At 36.2% G+C, this 13702-nt stretch overlaps 1 protein-coding gene across 1 annotated transcript; it reads left to right on the top strand.

The window, feature by feature from the left end:
• Positions 1-1440: 1440 nt before the first annotated feature.
• Positions 1441-2241, top strand: LOC133799685 (uncharacterized). Its single transcript, XM_062237684.1, has one exon. The coding sequence runs from the start codon at positions 1441-1443 to the stop codon at positions 2239-2241; it is 801 nt and encodes a 266-aa protein (XP_062093668.1).
• The last annotated feature ends 11461 nt before the right edge of the window (positions 2242-13702 follow it).

Genomic DNA, 13702 nt, shown 5'->3' with positions numbered 1-13702 from the left:
TTAGTCAAAACCATAACAAGGAATACCAATCAAGAAACGAATCAATAAAGATGTCCGAGCCAAGTCCTAGCCTCAGGGACCTTGAAATCTACTAAACTGGTTCGTAGAACCATTCCCGAGCTTTTAGGTTTGAGTTCCCACAACCTAAATCACATTTTCCTCACTTTTCCCCATTTGAGCCTCGACACGCCCCTAAAAGAGCCATGGTGCTCAACTGTGCAGAGCCCACCAAAATCCTCTGCAACTACGCCTTAGCGCAGCCCGCCAAGCACCACGACGCTAAGAAAGTTTGAGGCAGGGGAATTCATATGAGTCACGACGCCCCAAGAACAACATTGCAGTGCGACCCTGAGAACATAGAAACCATCGATTTCAGAAATCACAACTAACTCCAAATCCATCACAAAACATAGTTTTAACCATAATAATGGTCCTAGCAGCTTAGAAACATAATAAACAAATCTTAAAACTTAACTGAAACCCAACCTCCAAGAAATTCTTTTAAAAACTTTCATAACAAAAAACTAAAACATAAGAACAGAATTACCTCTGCCCAAATAAGATTCCCAATGGTTTCCCTAAGCTTAACAGCTTCCAAATCCCTTAGCAAGCTTGCTTCTAAGCTCTATAATCACAGTTCTCTTCCAAAATCTCAAAAACTTAGAGAGAGAGAGAGAGAGAGCATTGATAGGAGTGAGAGAGCGAGAGAACTGAGTTCTTTTTTTTTCTTTCTGAGTTGATAAACTCAGCTAAGCATATATCACCCTAATGGTCCAAAAGACCAAAATACCCCCCACTTAATACTTTCCTCTCAAAGCCCACTAAGGGAAAAATCATCATTTTGCACTCCTATCTCACATTACACTTGTAATTCCCAATTAATTCCACCAATCCCAGAATATCACTATTTTCCCAAAATACAACTCATACTCCAATGATTCCTGATAACTCATCGAGTTACCAAAATACCCTTGCCTCGCCCCGAGGTAGGTATTAGTCCCCATTGTGACTAGGCCACTATCTTGTTGAAAATGATCGAATCCTGCCGAATATTTCAAATATATCAACATAATAATGTGTTCTCAATCATATAATATCATATAATCACAATTATACCCTCAGCAAGTCAAAATTACAAATATGCCCCTTTAATCAAGGCGCTAAGCCTTATTAGGAACTTGGGACGTTACAAATGCAATGCGCTTTTGAAGGTTCTCAATATGTATGAACTTGCTTCGAGCCAATGCATAAACTTGAGTAAGTCATCAATTACCTTCAGCCCCAACGTTCAGGATGACGTAGAGAACTCCATACAAACAAAATAGGCTTGGTTGGCTGTAAAGAATATACAAAATATTTTGGCCTCCCTGCCTTTATTGGACATAAAAAGAAGGTGGTGTTTCAGGAAATTAAAGAAGGGGTGTGGAAACGCCTTCAGGCATGGAAAATCAAACTTCTTTCTATGGGGGGAAGGAAGTTTCAATAATATTAGTAGCATTAGCCATCCCCAACTATAATAGAGGAGTTGATATTCTCGTGACGGCAGGTGCACTTAGTAATAGAGGAATTGATATTAAAAAATATTGCTTCAGATGTGGTGCTCAAGTTGAAGATGGGTCGCATGAATTATTAGAGTGTCCTTATTCTATGATGTGTTGGGAGACCACTCCATGGTGGGAATTGATTGTCAATTGGGGCGCATGTGCCTTTGACTTTGGTTACCCTGATATGGTAACTAAGTTGAAAAGGGAAGAGGTGGAATGTTACTTTTATATATGCTGGATGTTGTGGTATGAAAGAAACAAAGCTAGAAAGGGTGAGGTTTATAAACTGCCTATTGGTGTCCGTGATGATGCAACTGCCTATCTATATGAATTTCAGAAAAGCAAGGTAGTAATCTCTACATGTACGACACCACCTGTGTCCTTAATCTCCCACGCTTTTCCTATTGGAGATAGATTGGGGACTCATTCACCAATAATGACGGAACAAAGCATGATGAAGATGGGCACTTGGAAACCTCTAGTGGGAGGCACTTACAAGCTAAATATAGATGCGGTAATCTCAATGAGGTCGGGCTTGTTTGGAGTGGGGGCTGTTGTTAGAGATGCCAATGGAGTTGTGGTTCGTTTCCTATCTTGTCATTTTAAAATGACTATTTCTCCATTTGTTGCTGAATCGACGGCTTGTTTGGAAGCTTTGAAATGGTGTGCTGAGAAGGAATTCTCATCCATAACCTAGAAAATGCTTGTAGAAATGCCATTTTAGCAATTTGAGCACCTAGTGCTAATTCAAAAGTTGGCATTATTGTGGGGGATAACCATCATTATTTGGAGCTTTTTCTTGTAGTCTCTAGCCATTTTATCCAACGTGAAGGTAACCAATTAGCACATATGTTGGCTAAGACCAGTTTGAGAGAGGACTTCTTTTCCCTTTCTGATGATGTAATTGCAAGATGTATTTCCAACTTGGTAGATATGGACTCTATTGATTAATTCAATGAAATAACTTTTATTTCAAAAAACAAGTATGAGATAATTATTCAAACTTATAGGTTTTAAGATAAGGTTATTTTTGAATTAATTGATATTTATTTTTCGGGAATAAATATATTGTCAGGCAATTAAAGTGGCTCGTGCCACTCATTGTCTAGCACAGTGAGGGGCACCACTTTTTAGTGCCACATGTCACTGGGATTTGAATTTTTAATTTCAAATAATATTTGTTTATTTAATTATTTAATTATTACTTTAAATTTAATTAAAATAAATAATTAAAATAAAAGACAACTCATCAGTTTGAATTAATAAAATTAAAGAAAACTAAAATTATTTTATTTTATCTTTATAAATCTAAAAAGAAGCGATTTTTTTAGATCAATTGTTCAATTTTATATCGGACTCTCATAAAAGTATTGATAGAATTCTCTAGAACTGAAAATTCTAGAACTTTCTACAATCATTCTCTCTTCTCCAAACTCTCTAGATCTCATGTGTTGAGAACATCTAGAAAGTCTAAATAATCAACCTATGAATCATACATGTCCACACACTTCCTTGTGTAATGACATGGAAGGCTAAGGAGTGAGTCTTCACTGGATAGGAAGATCGTTTAATTATACTGAAAGACTCAAGGAATCTTGATTGGCTACAAGAGGTGATCTACTTTTCCTTGTATGTGTTGATTTAATGAATATATATATGTATCGATCTTGGCTTAGTATTAATGATTTTTTAAAATCCCCACACCCCACCTTCAACTGCGTCCCTGATATTATTCATATCAATACCAACACTTAGAGGGGGGCCTCGGGAAGAGAGGGTTGTGATGCATTGCCTCCTTGGAGGCATTGCATTGCCTAAACTCGAAGGGTTTTGAAAACCCAGCAGGTGATGCATCGCCTGCTAGTAGGCGACGCATCACATGACGTGTTCGTACGGACACGTTTTTTAAGCTCCAAATGATGAGTTTTGAGGCTCTAATCTTATTTACTAGACTCAATGACAATGTCTATACTATAAAAGGGTTCTCTTAGAGTTTTAGAGACTTGATCACTCTCTCAAATCTCTCTCTAACCTTTCTTTCTGTCTAGCTTTAGAGAATCTCAAGTTTTATCTAAGAAACTCATAAAGAAAATGTTTGGCTTTGTGAGTTTAAGGCTTGTTCAATCCCAATTCTCATTTCCTCCTAAGAAAAGCCTCAAGCATCAATGGAAGGATAGGAAATAGAGGATTAGGACAGTGATACAAATCGTGTATAAGCCTTTGGTTGTGTTTTTGCATAAAGAAGAAGAACTTCAAAGTGGTGGTTCAACAAGGGTTTTAAAGCTTCATCAAGGTTGAAGAAGTATGTTCTACAACTAGGGTTTGCATCATATATCTCATTCTTTCTTTGGTCTCTATCAAGCATAATTTTGTGTAGATCCTAAATATTGTGGTGGTGTAATCTCACTCTCCTCCAACATTAGGTGCCTACGCGATGGCCGCAGAATGGTAGGTGTTGCTAGTGACCCCCTCGCCGAGAGCCATCTTGTCGATGGTGGCATCACCATAGTTCCCTCGCCAACAACGCCTGTGATGGGGCGATCTCGCCGAGATGACCCTCACACAAGGTGGCTCTGTCAATGACGCCTCGCCATGCGGCCTCCTCACCAACGACACCTTCATCAACAACCTTAATGATGTTGTTCTCTAAACCCTCAGAACGATCATCCTCAACCTCGCTGGTCTTTTCAATGAGGCAACCGTTGCAATAACCTAGGATATCCATAGCGGCCAGCTCGCCTAAGAAGCTAAAGTCGAAATCGTGGCTGAACCTCTAGATAGAAAACATGTTGTTGGTCTTTTCGCAGCCGCTCTTGTGGGACGCCTCAATCTCACATTCACAACATATTTCACATATCAATGCTGAGAAAATATGTCAATGACCCCGCGCATGTGCTCTGTTACGAGCCAATAAGCGTTGATCCTCAACTACGTTACGAAGAAAGTTGGTGGCGATTATGGACGGAAAAGACAAAGTGTTGAGGAACAAGTTAATGTCGTTATTTAAAGTTCAATGGTGTAACCAAAACACTATGGAAGGCGCTTTGGAGACAGAGGCCAAAGTGAAAGAGTTATATCCCCATCTATTTTAAGTTTCAGGATGAAAATTTTATAAATTTTAGGTATTGTAACGCCCCGCACTCCAGGCACCTACTAGTACCTATGACGGTATGGTGAGATATTTATGAATATTATTTTTATTAATAATATATGCTTGAGAGCAAATTTTATGTTGTTAATGTTAGCCAATGTGTGAAATGTTCAGTTTTGAGACAAACCGAGAATTTCAGTCTCATACCGAAATGGAAACTCTAACCGGTTGAATTCTTAGATAAAATATAATTGGAAATGCTTAATTATGGAAAAATATTAATGGGCATAAAATTATTGATTGGTTTTATTTTAAGGTCTAAAAAGAGTTATTTTTGTGAAAAATCTTTAAAATCATATTTTAGTGAAAAATGCTTATTTAGCTAAAAATAGAACTTTAGAAATACTAACTATTCTTGTTGCTGGTTTTAGGAGTGTTCCAAATCTCATCCTTGTTCTCATAAATCCCGGTGTTAGTAAGGAAAATAGGATAGTTTTTGTATGCTTATATGTTATGATATGTTATGATATATATATATATATATGAATATATTTTTATGTTGCTTGGGGCTCATAGTTTCTTAGCTAGCAAACCTCAATGTATTTTAAGGCTCATAGTTTCTTAGCAAGTAAACCCCAATGTTTTTATGTTATTTAGGGCTCATAGTTGCTTAGCTAGCAAACCTCAATGTATTTTGAAGCTTATAGTTGCTTAGCTAGCAAACCCTAATGTTTACCATGTACATGGGTCAGAATTGTGATATATGTTTATAGTATATGTTGTTTTATAGTATATGTTTTGTAGTCTTATGTTTATGTCTAATGTTGTATGTGCTAGTAGATTTTTCGTGCTGGGCATTAGGTTCATTCCTTTAATTTTATGTATGCAGGATAATAGTTATGGCGTCGGAAGGATTCATGGTAGCTTGGTTTGTGTATTAAGGATGAAGGGATTCGATGGACTACGTGAACGATTCGAAGACAATGTTATTTTTAGTCTCTTTAAATTATGTTTTTATGTATTTTCCTCACTTAGCTTTACAATTTCCTTTAGTTTAAACTTATGTTTTATTTTAAAACAATGGGATCTCATACCGCTCATTATGTATTTCAATATTTACTTTGGAGTTTTTAATAAAATTATGATTAATTCTTATGTATGTTTTCTAAAAAATAGTGGTTATGTCTAGTAGTTTTAATGATCCAAGGCCTTAGAATTAGTTGGGTCATTATAGTTGGTATCAGAGCAATGGTTCATTCGTATGAAGTTATCCTTGATACACACGCTCAAGCTCCGAATCTAACCGCAAATGTAAGTATTTATGTTATAGTTATTATGTTTATATGTATAGCTAACGTTTTACCCTTATGTTTTCAGTTAAGAATGAATGGAGCATGAACTTATGAGGATATCCGAGCCATTAAGGCCTTGAAAGGAATTAGAGAGCCAAGAAATACCGTAGGAGTGCTAGAAAGAATCACTCAAAGATTACTCTTATTCCACAGGGAGATAGGTCACCTCCAAGCGACTAAGCAAATCATGTTGAGAGCTACGGAGCAATATGCTTTAGCAATTAGACTTTTTAAAGATTATCCTAATGTAATTGCAACCTTAGAAGATATATGGGAGACTATAGATCATGAGGATAAATTATCGGTAGCTATGAGATATTATTTTCTCGTACTTAGGTTCACTTCTAAAATGGAATTCCAATTCACAAGCGAGCAAAAACATAGAATTTTTACGAATCTTCCTCGAGGGCATTTTGAGGCTCAAGATAATGATGATTATGAGGAGATAAACGATGATATGATAGATGAAAGATCAGATGTAGAAGATCCCGATTTTTAGAATAGATTAGTTTCTTTATTTATTTTATTTATTATTTTTGCTTTTATGATTGTACATAGTGAAATCTGTTTTTCCAAATGAATATCATTGTTATTTTGATGACATGTATGAGTTTGATTTTCTTTTGCAATCATAATAAATAATAAATTTAATAAATAATGACCAAGTTCGGTGAGGGTGGATATAAATCAATGGACCAGGTTCCATATTGAGAGTTAGGGGGCCATAGTAGTGGGAACGACTTTACTGATCCAACCCTCCATCAATATGGTTAACTTTGGAACAACGACGAGTTTTGAGCCTGAGAATTATGTAATATAGGATGATTAGAAACACACTTAGAATGTAATAAAGATGGCTTATTTTTCTAAGTTTAGAAACACACCCTAATTATAAAGAAGGCTCATATAATTTTTCATAAGAAGTAATAATAAATAGGTTCGAGTTATGTTTGCTTAGATTAAGTTTTGCCTTATAGCCTATTAGGGTAAGTTCTAATATGTTTTCTCGACTATTAGAAGGTCTGCACGCACAAACGCTGATGCCTCCAGCACCGCTCATGAGACTAATGAAGCCCTTCCAGTTTGCAGGCGTGCTACCACTACTGTTGTTACTCAAACTCTCCCGCCGCCGTCGGTTGACATCACCGTAGAAGTTGTCTAGCTACAATAACAAGTGGGAGAGCTGCTACAACAAAACCGACAACAAACTCAGCCGCAACCACAACATAGCAAAAATAATAGGCAGAAGAGAAAGCATCCCGATAGTAAGCAGGCCAATGGTGACAAGAGATTACAAGTAAGTGATACGTCGGGTTATGTAGAGTACCTGCAGTGCTCCAAATGCCAAAAGAAACATCTTGGGGAGTGTCGTGCAAATACCAAGGGATGATACAATTGTTGTTAGGAAGGACACTAGAAGAGAGAATGTCCCCAGCTCAAGCCAGAGGGAAAAAGGGAAGACAAGATGGTTCCTGCCAGGGTATTTGCCTTAACCCAAGGAGAAGCTGACGCTACCAATAAAGTAGTCACAAGTCAGATTCCCATCCTTGATAGTATATGTTCAAGTATTATTTGATTTGAGAATAGCATACTCGTATATCTCGTTAGGAATGAGAGAGAAATTAGAAAAACCTTGTAGAACTAGGTTTGTAATAGATTTGCTTTCGGGCGAAGTAGTCCTATCATCACGGATAGTACGAGGCGTATCGATCAAGATTGAGGACCTAGAACTAGAAGAAGACCTGATAGAACTAGAAATCAAAGACTTCGACGTGATACTAGGCATGGACTGGCTAGCAAGGCATGGCGCAACCATCGACTGCAAACACAAGAAAGTGACATTTGAGACTCCTGACGGCCAGAGGCTGTGCTTTATGGGACAAGTTTAAGGACTACGCACACCGCTTATATCATCTCTCAAAGCTCAGAGGATGATAGAAAAAGGATGTTACACATTCTTAGCTAGCGTCATGGATGTGGTAAAGGAAACACCACTAAAAGTTGGAGATGTCCACATTGTAAAGGAATTTCCATAAGTATTTCCTAACAACTTACCAGGGCTGCCGCTGACTCAGGAAATTAACTTCAAAATCGAATTAGTACCAAGCACCGAGCCTATCTCCAAGGCACCATACTGGATGGCACCTACTGAACTCAAGGAGTTAAAGATGCAGCTACAAGAACTCCTAGACTTGGGTTTCATTAGACCAAGCCATTCGCCATGGGGAGCACCGGTTCTATTTGTGAAGAAAAAGGACGGAAGCATGCATATGTGCATAGATTACTGCGAGCTGAATAAGGTGACGATTATGAATAAGTACCCGCTACCCGGAATTGATGACTTGTTTGATCAACTCCGAGGTGCGACCGTGTTTTCAAAGATTGATTTACGGTCCGGGTATAATCAGCTCAAGGTACGGGAAAATGATATTCCTATGACAACTTTTAGAACTCGTTATGGGCATTTCGAGTTTCTAGTTATGTCTTTCGGTCTTACCAACGTTCCAACCACTTTTATGGATTTAATGAATAGGGTCTTTAAGGACTACTTGTATGAATTCGTCGTAGTGTTCATCGACGATATCTTGGTATACTCAAAGGACAAAGTCGAGCACGAGGAACATTTAAGGTTTATTTTGTTACGACTAAAAGGACCATCAACTTTATGCTAAGCTCAAGAAGTGCAAATTTTGGCTTTCGCAAGTAGCATTCCTTGGGTACATTGTCTCCAAGGACGGAGTTGCAGTAGAACCATCTAAGGTAGAGGCTTTGAAGGATTGGCCAAGACCAAAGAACGCATCAGAGGTAAGAAGCTTTTTGGGATTAGCAGGTTATTATCAGAGGTTTGTAGAGGGCTTTTCTAAGATAGCCACTCCATTTACCAACATGACCCAAAAAAACAAAGGTTCAACTGGACTGATAGATGTAAAGAGAGCTTCCAGTTGCTTAAGGATAAGCTATGCTCAGCACCAGTATTTTGTGTATCGACACCCAATGAAAAGTTTGTAGTCTACTGTGATGTGTCAAAGCAAGGTTTGGGTTGTGTTCTGATACAGAACAACAAGGTGATAGCCTACACGTCAAAGGAGCTGAAGGAATATGAGCAACGCTATCCAACACATGATATGGAGTTGGCAGTGGTGGTCTTTGCATTAAAAATATGGTTCCATTATCTTTATGGAGAACGGTGTGAGATTTATACGGACCACAAAAGCTTAAATTATTTCTTCACGCAAAAGGAGCTCAACATGAGGCAGCACAGGTGGTTAGAACTAGTAAAGGATTATGACTGTGAAATTCTATACCACCTAGGAAAGGGAAACGTAGTTGCTGATGTGCTAAGTAGGAAAAGTTATGGATGTATAGCAGCTTTAGTTGGAATAGAAAAGCTGCTACAGCAAGAGCTGATCAATGCTGGAATAGAAGTAGTCATTGGTAAACTGGCTAACTTGTCCATCAAGTCAAGTCTGTTAGAAGATATACGGATCAGGAAAGGGCATGATGACACATTAGTAGCACATATGGATGCAGTTAAAGAAGGCAAGGCCACAAATTTCTCAATATCAAAACAGGGGTTCTTGAGATATAAGGATCAAGTATGCGTGCCGAATGATCATGGAATTAAGATGAAGATTTTAGAAGAATCGCACAATACCCCATACTCAGTTCACCCGGGGTCGACCAAGATGACTCACGACATTAAGGCAATATATGTGTTGCCAGGTATAAAGAAAGATGTAGCGGAATTTGTGTCTAAATGTTTAGTATGCTAGCAAGTGAAAGCAGAACATTAGCAGCCTGCAGGCTTATTGCAATCACTTAGCATTCCATAATGTAAATGGGATGATATAGCAATGGATTACGTGATGGGTTTGCCACGAACAAGTAAGAAGCATGATTCGGCTTGGGTAGTAATAGATAGACTAACCTTGTCAGCTCATTTCCTACCTTAAGACTTCATATACAGCAGATCAATACGCCGACATTTATGTTCAAGAAATAGTATGACTGCATGGAATCCCTAAGACAATAGTATCCGATAGATGATCAGTGTTTACATCGAGATTTTGGGGTAGTTTTCAGTAAGCCATGGGTACCAAGTTAAGTCTTAGTACGACATTTCATCCTCAGACACACGGTCAACCTCTTCTAACACATCACCAAGTCAGGACCTAACTCAAGGAAAAGAATGAAACAAGGGAAGAAATGGGTATTTCGAAACTAGAAAGTTACCTCCTTGATGATCAAAGTTGCATGCAAGGTTCTAAGTGAGCTTGAGAGACTTGTGGCTGCCTTGAGCTTCTAGACCTTAAAACCATGGTTAAAAGTGGATAAAACTCAGAGATCATAATGCAGAAATGGAGCCCTAGGCATCGACATAGAGAAGAAGAAGAAGAAGAAGAAGGGATAGAAGAACTTACCTTGAAACTAGGTTTCTCAAGCGTCCATGGAGGTTTCCTCGAGGAAGAAATAAAGAGAGAGAGAGAGAGAGAGAGAGAGAGAGAGAGAGAGAGAGAGAGAAATCAACAAAATTGAGAGGGAGAGAGAGTAGAGTGATCTAAAATTTTCAGAGCTTGATTGAAAGAAATGAGAGGGAGTGGGTGTGATGATGGTGAGTTGATGTGGGTTGGGGTACAGTGGCTTCCTAGGCTCAACAAGTGTCACATGACTATTTAGAGTTGACGAAACATGTGATTAGCGCACTACACTCACAGTTAGCCACCTTCTAATGATCCCTTAATTTCTCATTTTGATATAAATAATTAACTTAAAAACATAAAAGTACAATGCATTCTCGGATTTTGGCATGAGTGCCTTTTGAAATATGCCTAAAAGTCCACTTAAGGGGTGGTTGAGCCCAAAAATAAGGCCCATGGGTGGTATAAACCTAAAGGCCATTGAAACATGATAAAAATGTAAATATAGCCATCCAAAATGTCATCAAAGTCCCCTTTGTAGCATTTGTTGAAACCATTTTAATTTTTTTACCCCAATAAGGCCAAATAAGCATTTTCTCTCAAAATACATATTAGGATTCTTTCCTAGGAATTTTATTTAAAATTTTCTCATGTAGCATTCTTAATATTCATATGCCCAAAGTAAATGTTTTCGCCATAATTATTTATTTTCCAATATCTATTATTCGAGATTTTTCCCTTGTAAGGTTTTTGTTTCGGTCTGGGACCTAAATTCTTAGTTTGACCAAAAGTCAATTAAATTCATAGTAATGCCACATCTTAATTTGAACTTTGATTTTCAAATCGTAATACAACCCCAGTATGATATACATTATGGTAATAAAATCTCGATTTGAATTTCTATTACCACGTGCCCGAAACACGAGGTGTTACAAACGCGTCGCTCGGCCACAAAATGGTAGACCAGACGACGTGCCATCTGGTGCTACGCGTCACCTAGGTCGTTCGTACGAATCCATTTAATGACATGTTTTTTGCTCCGAAATTAAAATTAAAATGTTATAATGTCATTGGTTTATTCTAACGAGGTTCCTATACTATTTTAAGAGTTCATTTGAGTAAATTGGTCAATTGATTACTCATCTCTTTCAATTAAAGAACTCTCTCTCTCTCTCTCTAGCTTTCAAGATTACTAGTTTTCTCCAAGATCTTCATCAGGAAAGCTTGACTTGTATGAAGAGCCAAGGCTTGTGAATCCCAATCTCATTCCATTGTAGTAGCTTCAAGAAATTTCAAGGACAAGGCTATGAATAGAGATTTTTGGACAACAAATTTTCATTCGTATCAAGCCTTGTTGCTTTTGTGATTGGCATAAAATCATAGACTTGTGATTTTATGTTTGAATGTTGTTCTTCAAGGAAGGTCCACTCTACACTCATTCATTTGTATTTATGTACTTTGTGTTGGGAATAGTACACTTAAAACAATTGTAGTTGACAAATGTTTTAAATGAAATAAATAATTGAATTGAATTACTATCCATATAGAATATGTCTAATATTATATGATAATATTAAGTGAATATCATAAAATTCCAAAGTTTATCTATGTGATTTTAATCTCATATTGGTATAGGAGGATAAACATAAATAGTTCGTAGTAAAATAAAGTTATGGAATTTTTAAACTAATTACTACTATACGGTCCACTAGTATTATGAAAACATGTGACCTAGATCCAGGATACTATTGTAGTAGGACACTTTAGTGGAGGTAGTTTGCATGTTGAGAGTATGTAGAATTGGATCAGATGTAATTTATTAATACTTGTTTAAACATCGTTTCATAGTATTAATCAAACACATCAAACTATGATCATATAGATGATGATCTTAATCCTGAGGTTACTATGAACTACTATATATGTTATCTGGTCCTTTGATTCATGCGTTAAATTTTGTTAGAATGATCGGCTAAGAACAATTGTTTTGGGGACTCAATGATGTATATGGTTGGGGATGTAGTTGAACAGATATGGAATATATACCTTCTAATAGATTGAATAATGGTTCCCTATTGGGTTGACTTTAGGAACTAAAAAGGTTGTGAGCGCTCACGTCGCAAACTTGTTGTGACTCAACCTTCACTAGTAAAGTCAATGATACTCTAGGAACAATATATAGTTAAAAGGGTAAAACAGTAATTTTATTCCCTTTTAATTATGAACCATTAATAGAGAATTAACGTACTTAGTAAATTGACACTTTATTCTTAATAAAGTACTTAGTAAATATATGTCTATAATTATCAAGAGTTCAATCTCATATTTTTAGTGGAGTAATCATGAGATTAATAAATATGATTATTTAATCAAAGAGCTTTGATTGATAATTTATTATTGATTGGAGCTTGATATTATAGGCCATAGGTCCCCAGGGTGGCTCTATCAACACCATCTCAAGGTAAGAGTTGATACAAGTGTATAACTGTAATTTGGAAATTTGAGAAGAATTTTTTTATTCGGGTCAATTATGCAAATATATAATAATTGAAGTTGAATAATTAATTTAGAATTAATTATTAATTTCATAATTATATTTCATAATTTAAATATATAAATGTTCTAATTTCATATAAATGACTAAATAAATTAATTTTTAAAATTTATTATTTTATTTGAGTGGGAGAAAATAAAATTGGTAAGTCAAAAATAGTTTTTAATTTATTGAATTTTAAAAGATGATGATAATGATGATCATCAATTTGAATTTAGAATTTAGAATTTAGAATTTAAATTTTGAAATATGGTTGTCATCTTTTACTTAAAAAGATTAACAACTTATTTTGTGGGAGATTGATTAAGTTAAATAATTAAATTAAAGAAAAATGCAAAATCCCTGAAAGGGGAATAGTAGTACACGCCAGACACAGTCCAAAGTCTGTGCCATGCGTGTACCACTATACAAATATTGTATCTTTGTAGTTTTCATTTTATTTATTTAATTATTTAACAATTTGAAAATGATTTTTTCAAATATGGTAAGTTAGACTTTTACCTAAAAATCAAACCCTATCATAATTATTATATTATATTATATTATAATTATTATTTGGAATAATAAGGTAATATAAATATCTATATATATGATATTGAAGAAGAAGAGAAATAAAAACACACACACACACAAGAAAAACACACCAGATACAACAATACACAATTCAGAATAGTTCTAAGAAATTTTTGTTTGACAAAAACTCTCTCTATTTCTTCTTCTTTATTCAAACCATTCTAAGACCA

This window comes from Humulus lupulus, chromosome 9 (assembly GCF_963169125.1).
Source record: "Humulus lupulus chromosome 9, drHumLupu1.1, whole genome shotgun sequence".
Lineage (NCBI taxonomy): Eukaryota > Viridiplantae > Streptophyta > Magnoliopsida > Rosales > Cannabaceae > Humulus > Humulus lupulus.
This window is presented reverse-complemented; position numbering and strand designations above follow the sequence as displayed.

Coding starts and splice junctions, on each gene's coding strand:
- LOC133799685 (XM_062237684.1), top strand. CDS start 1,441: ATGGAAAATCAAACTTCTTTCTATGGGGGGAAGGAAGTTTCAATAATA.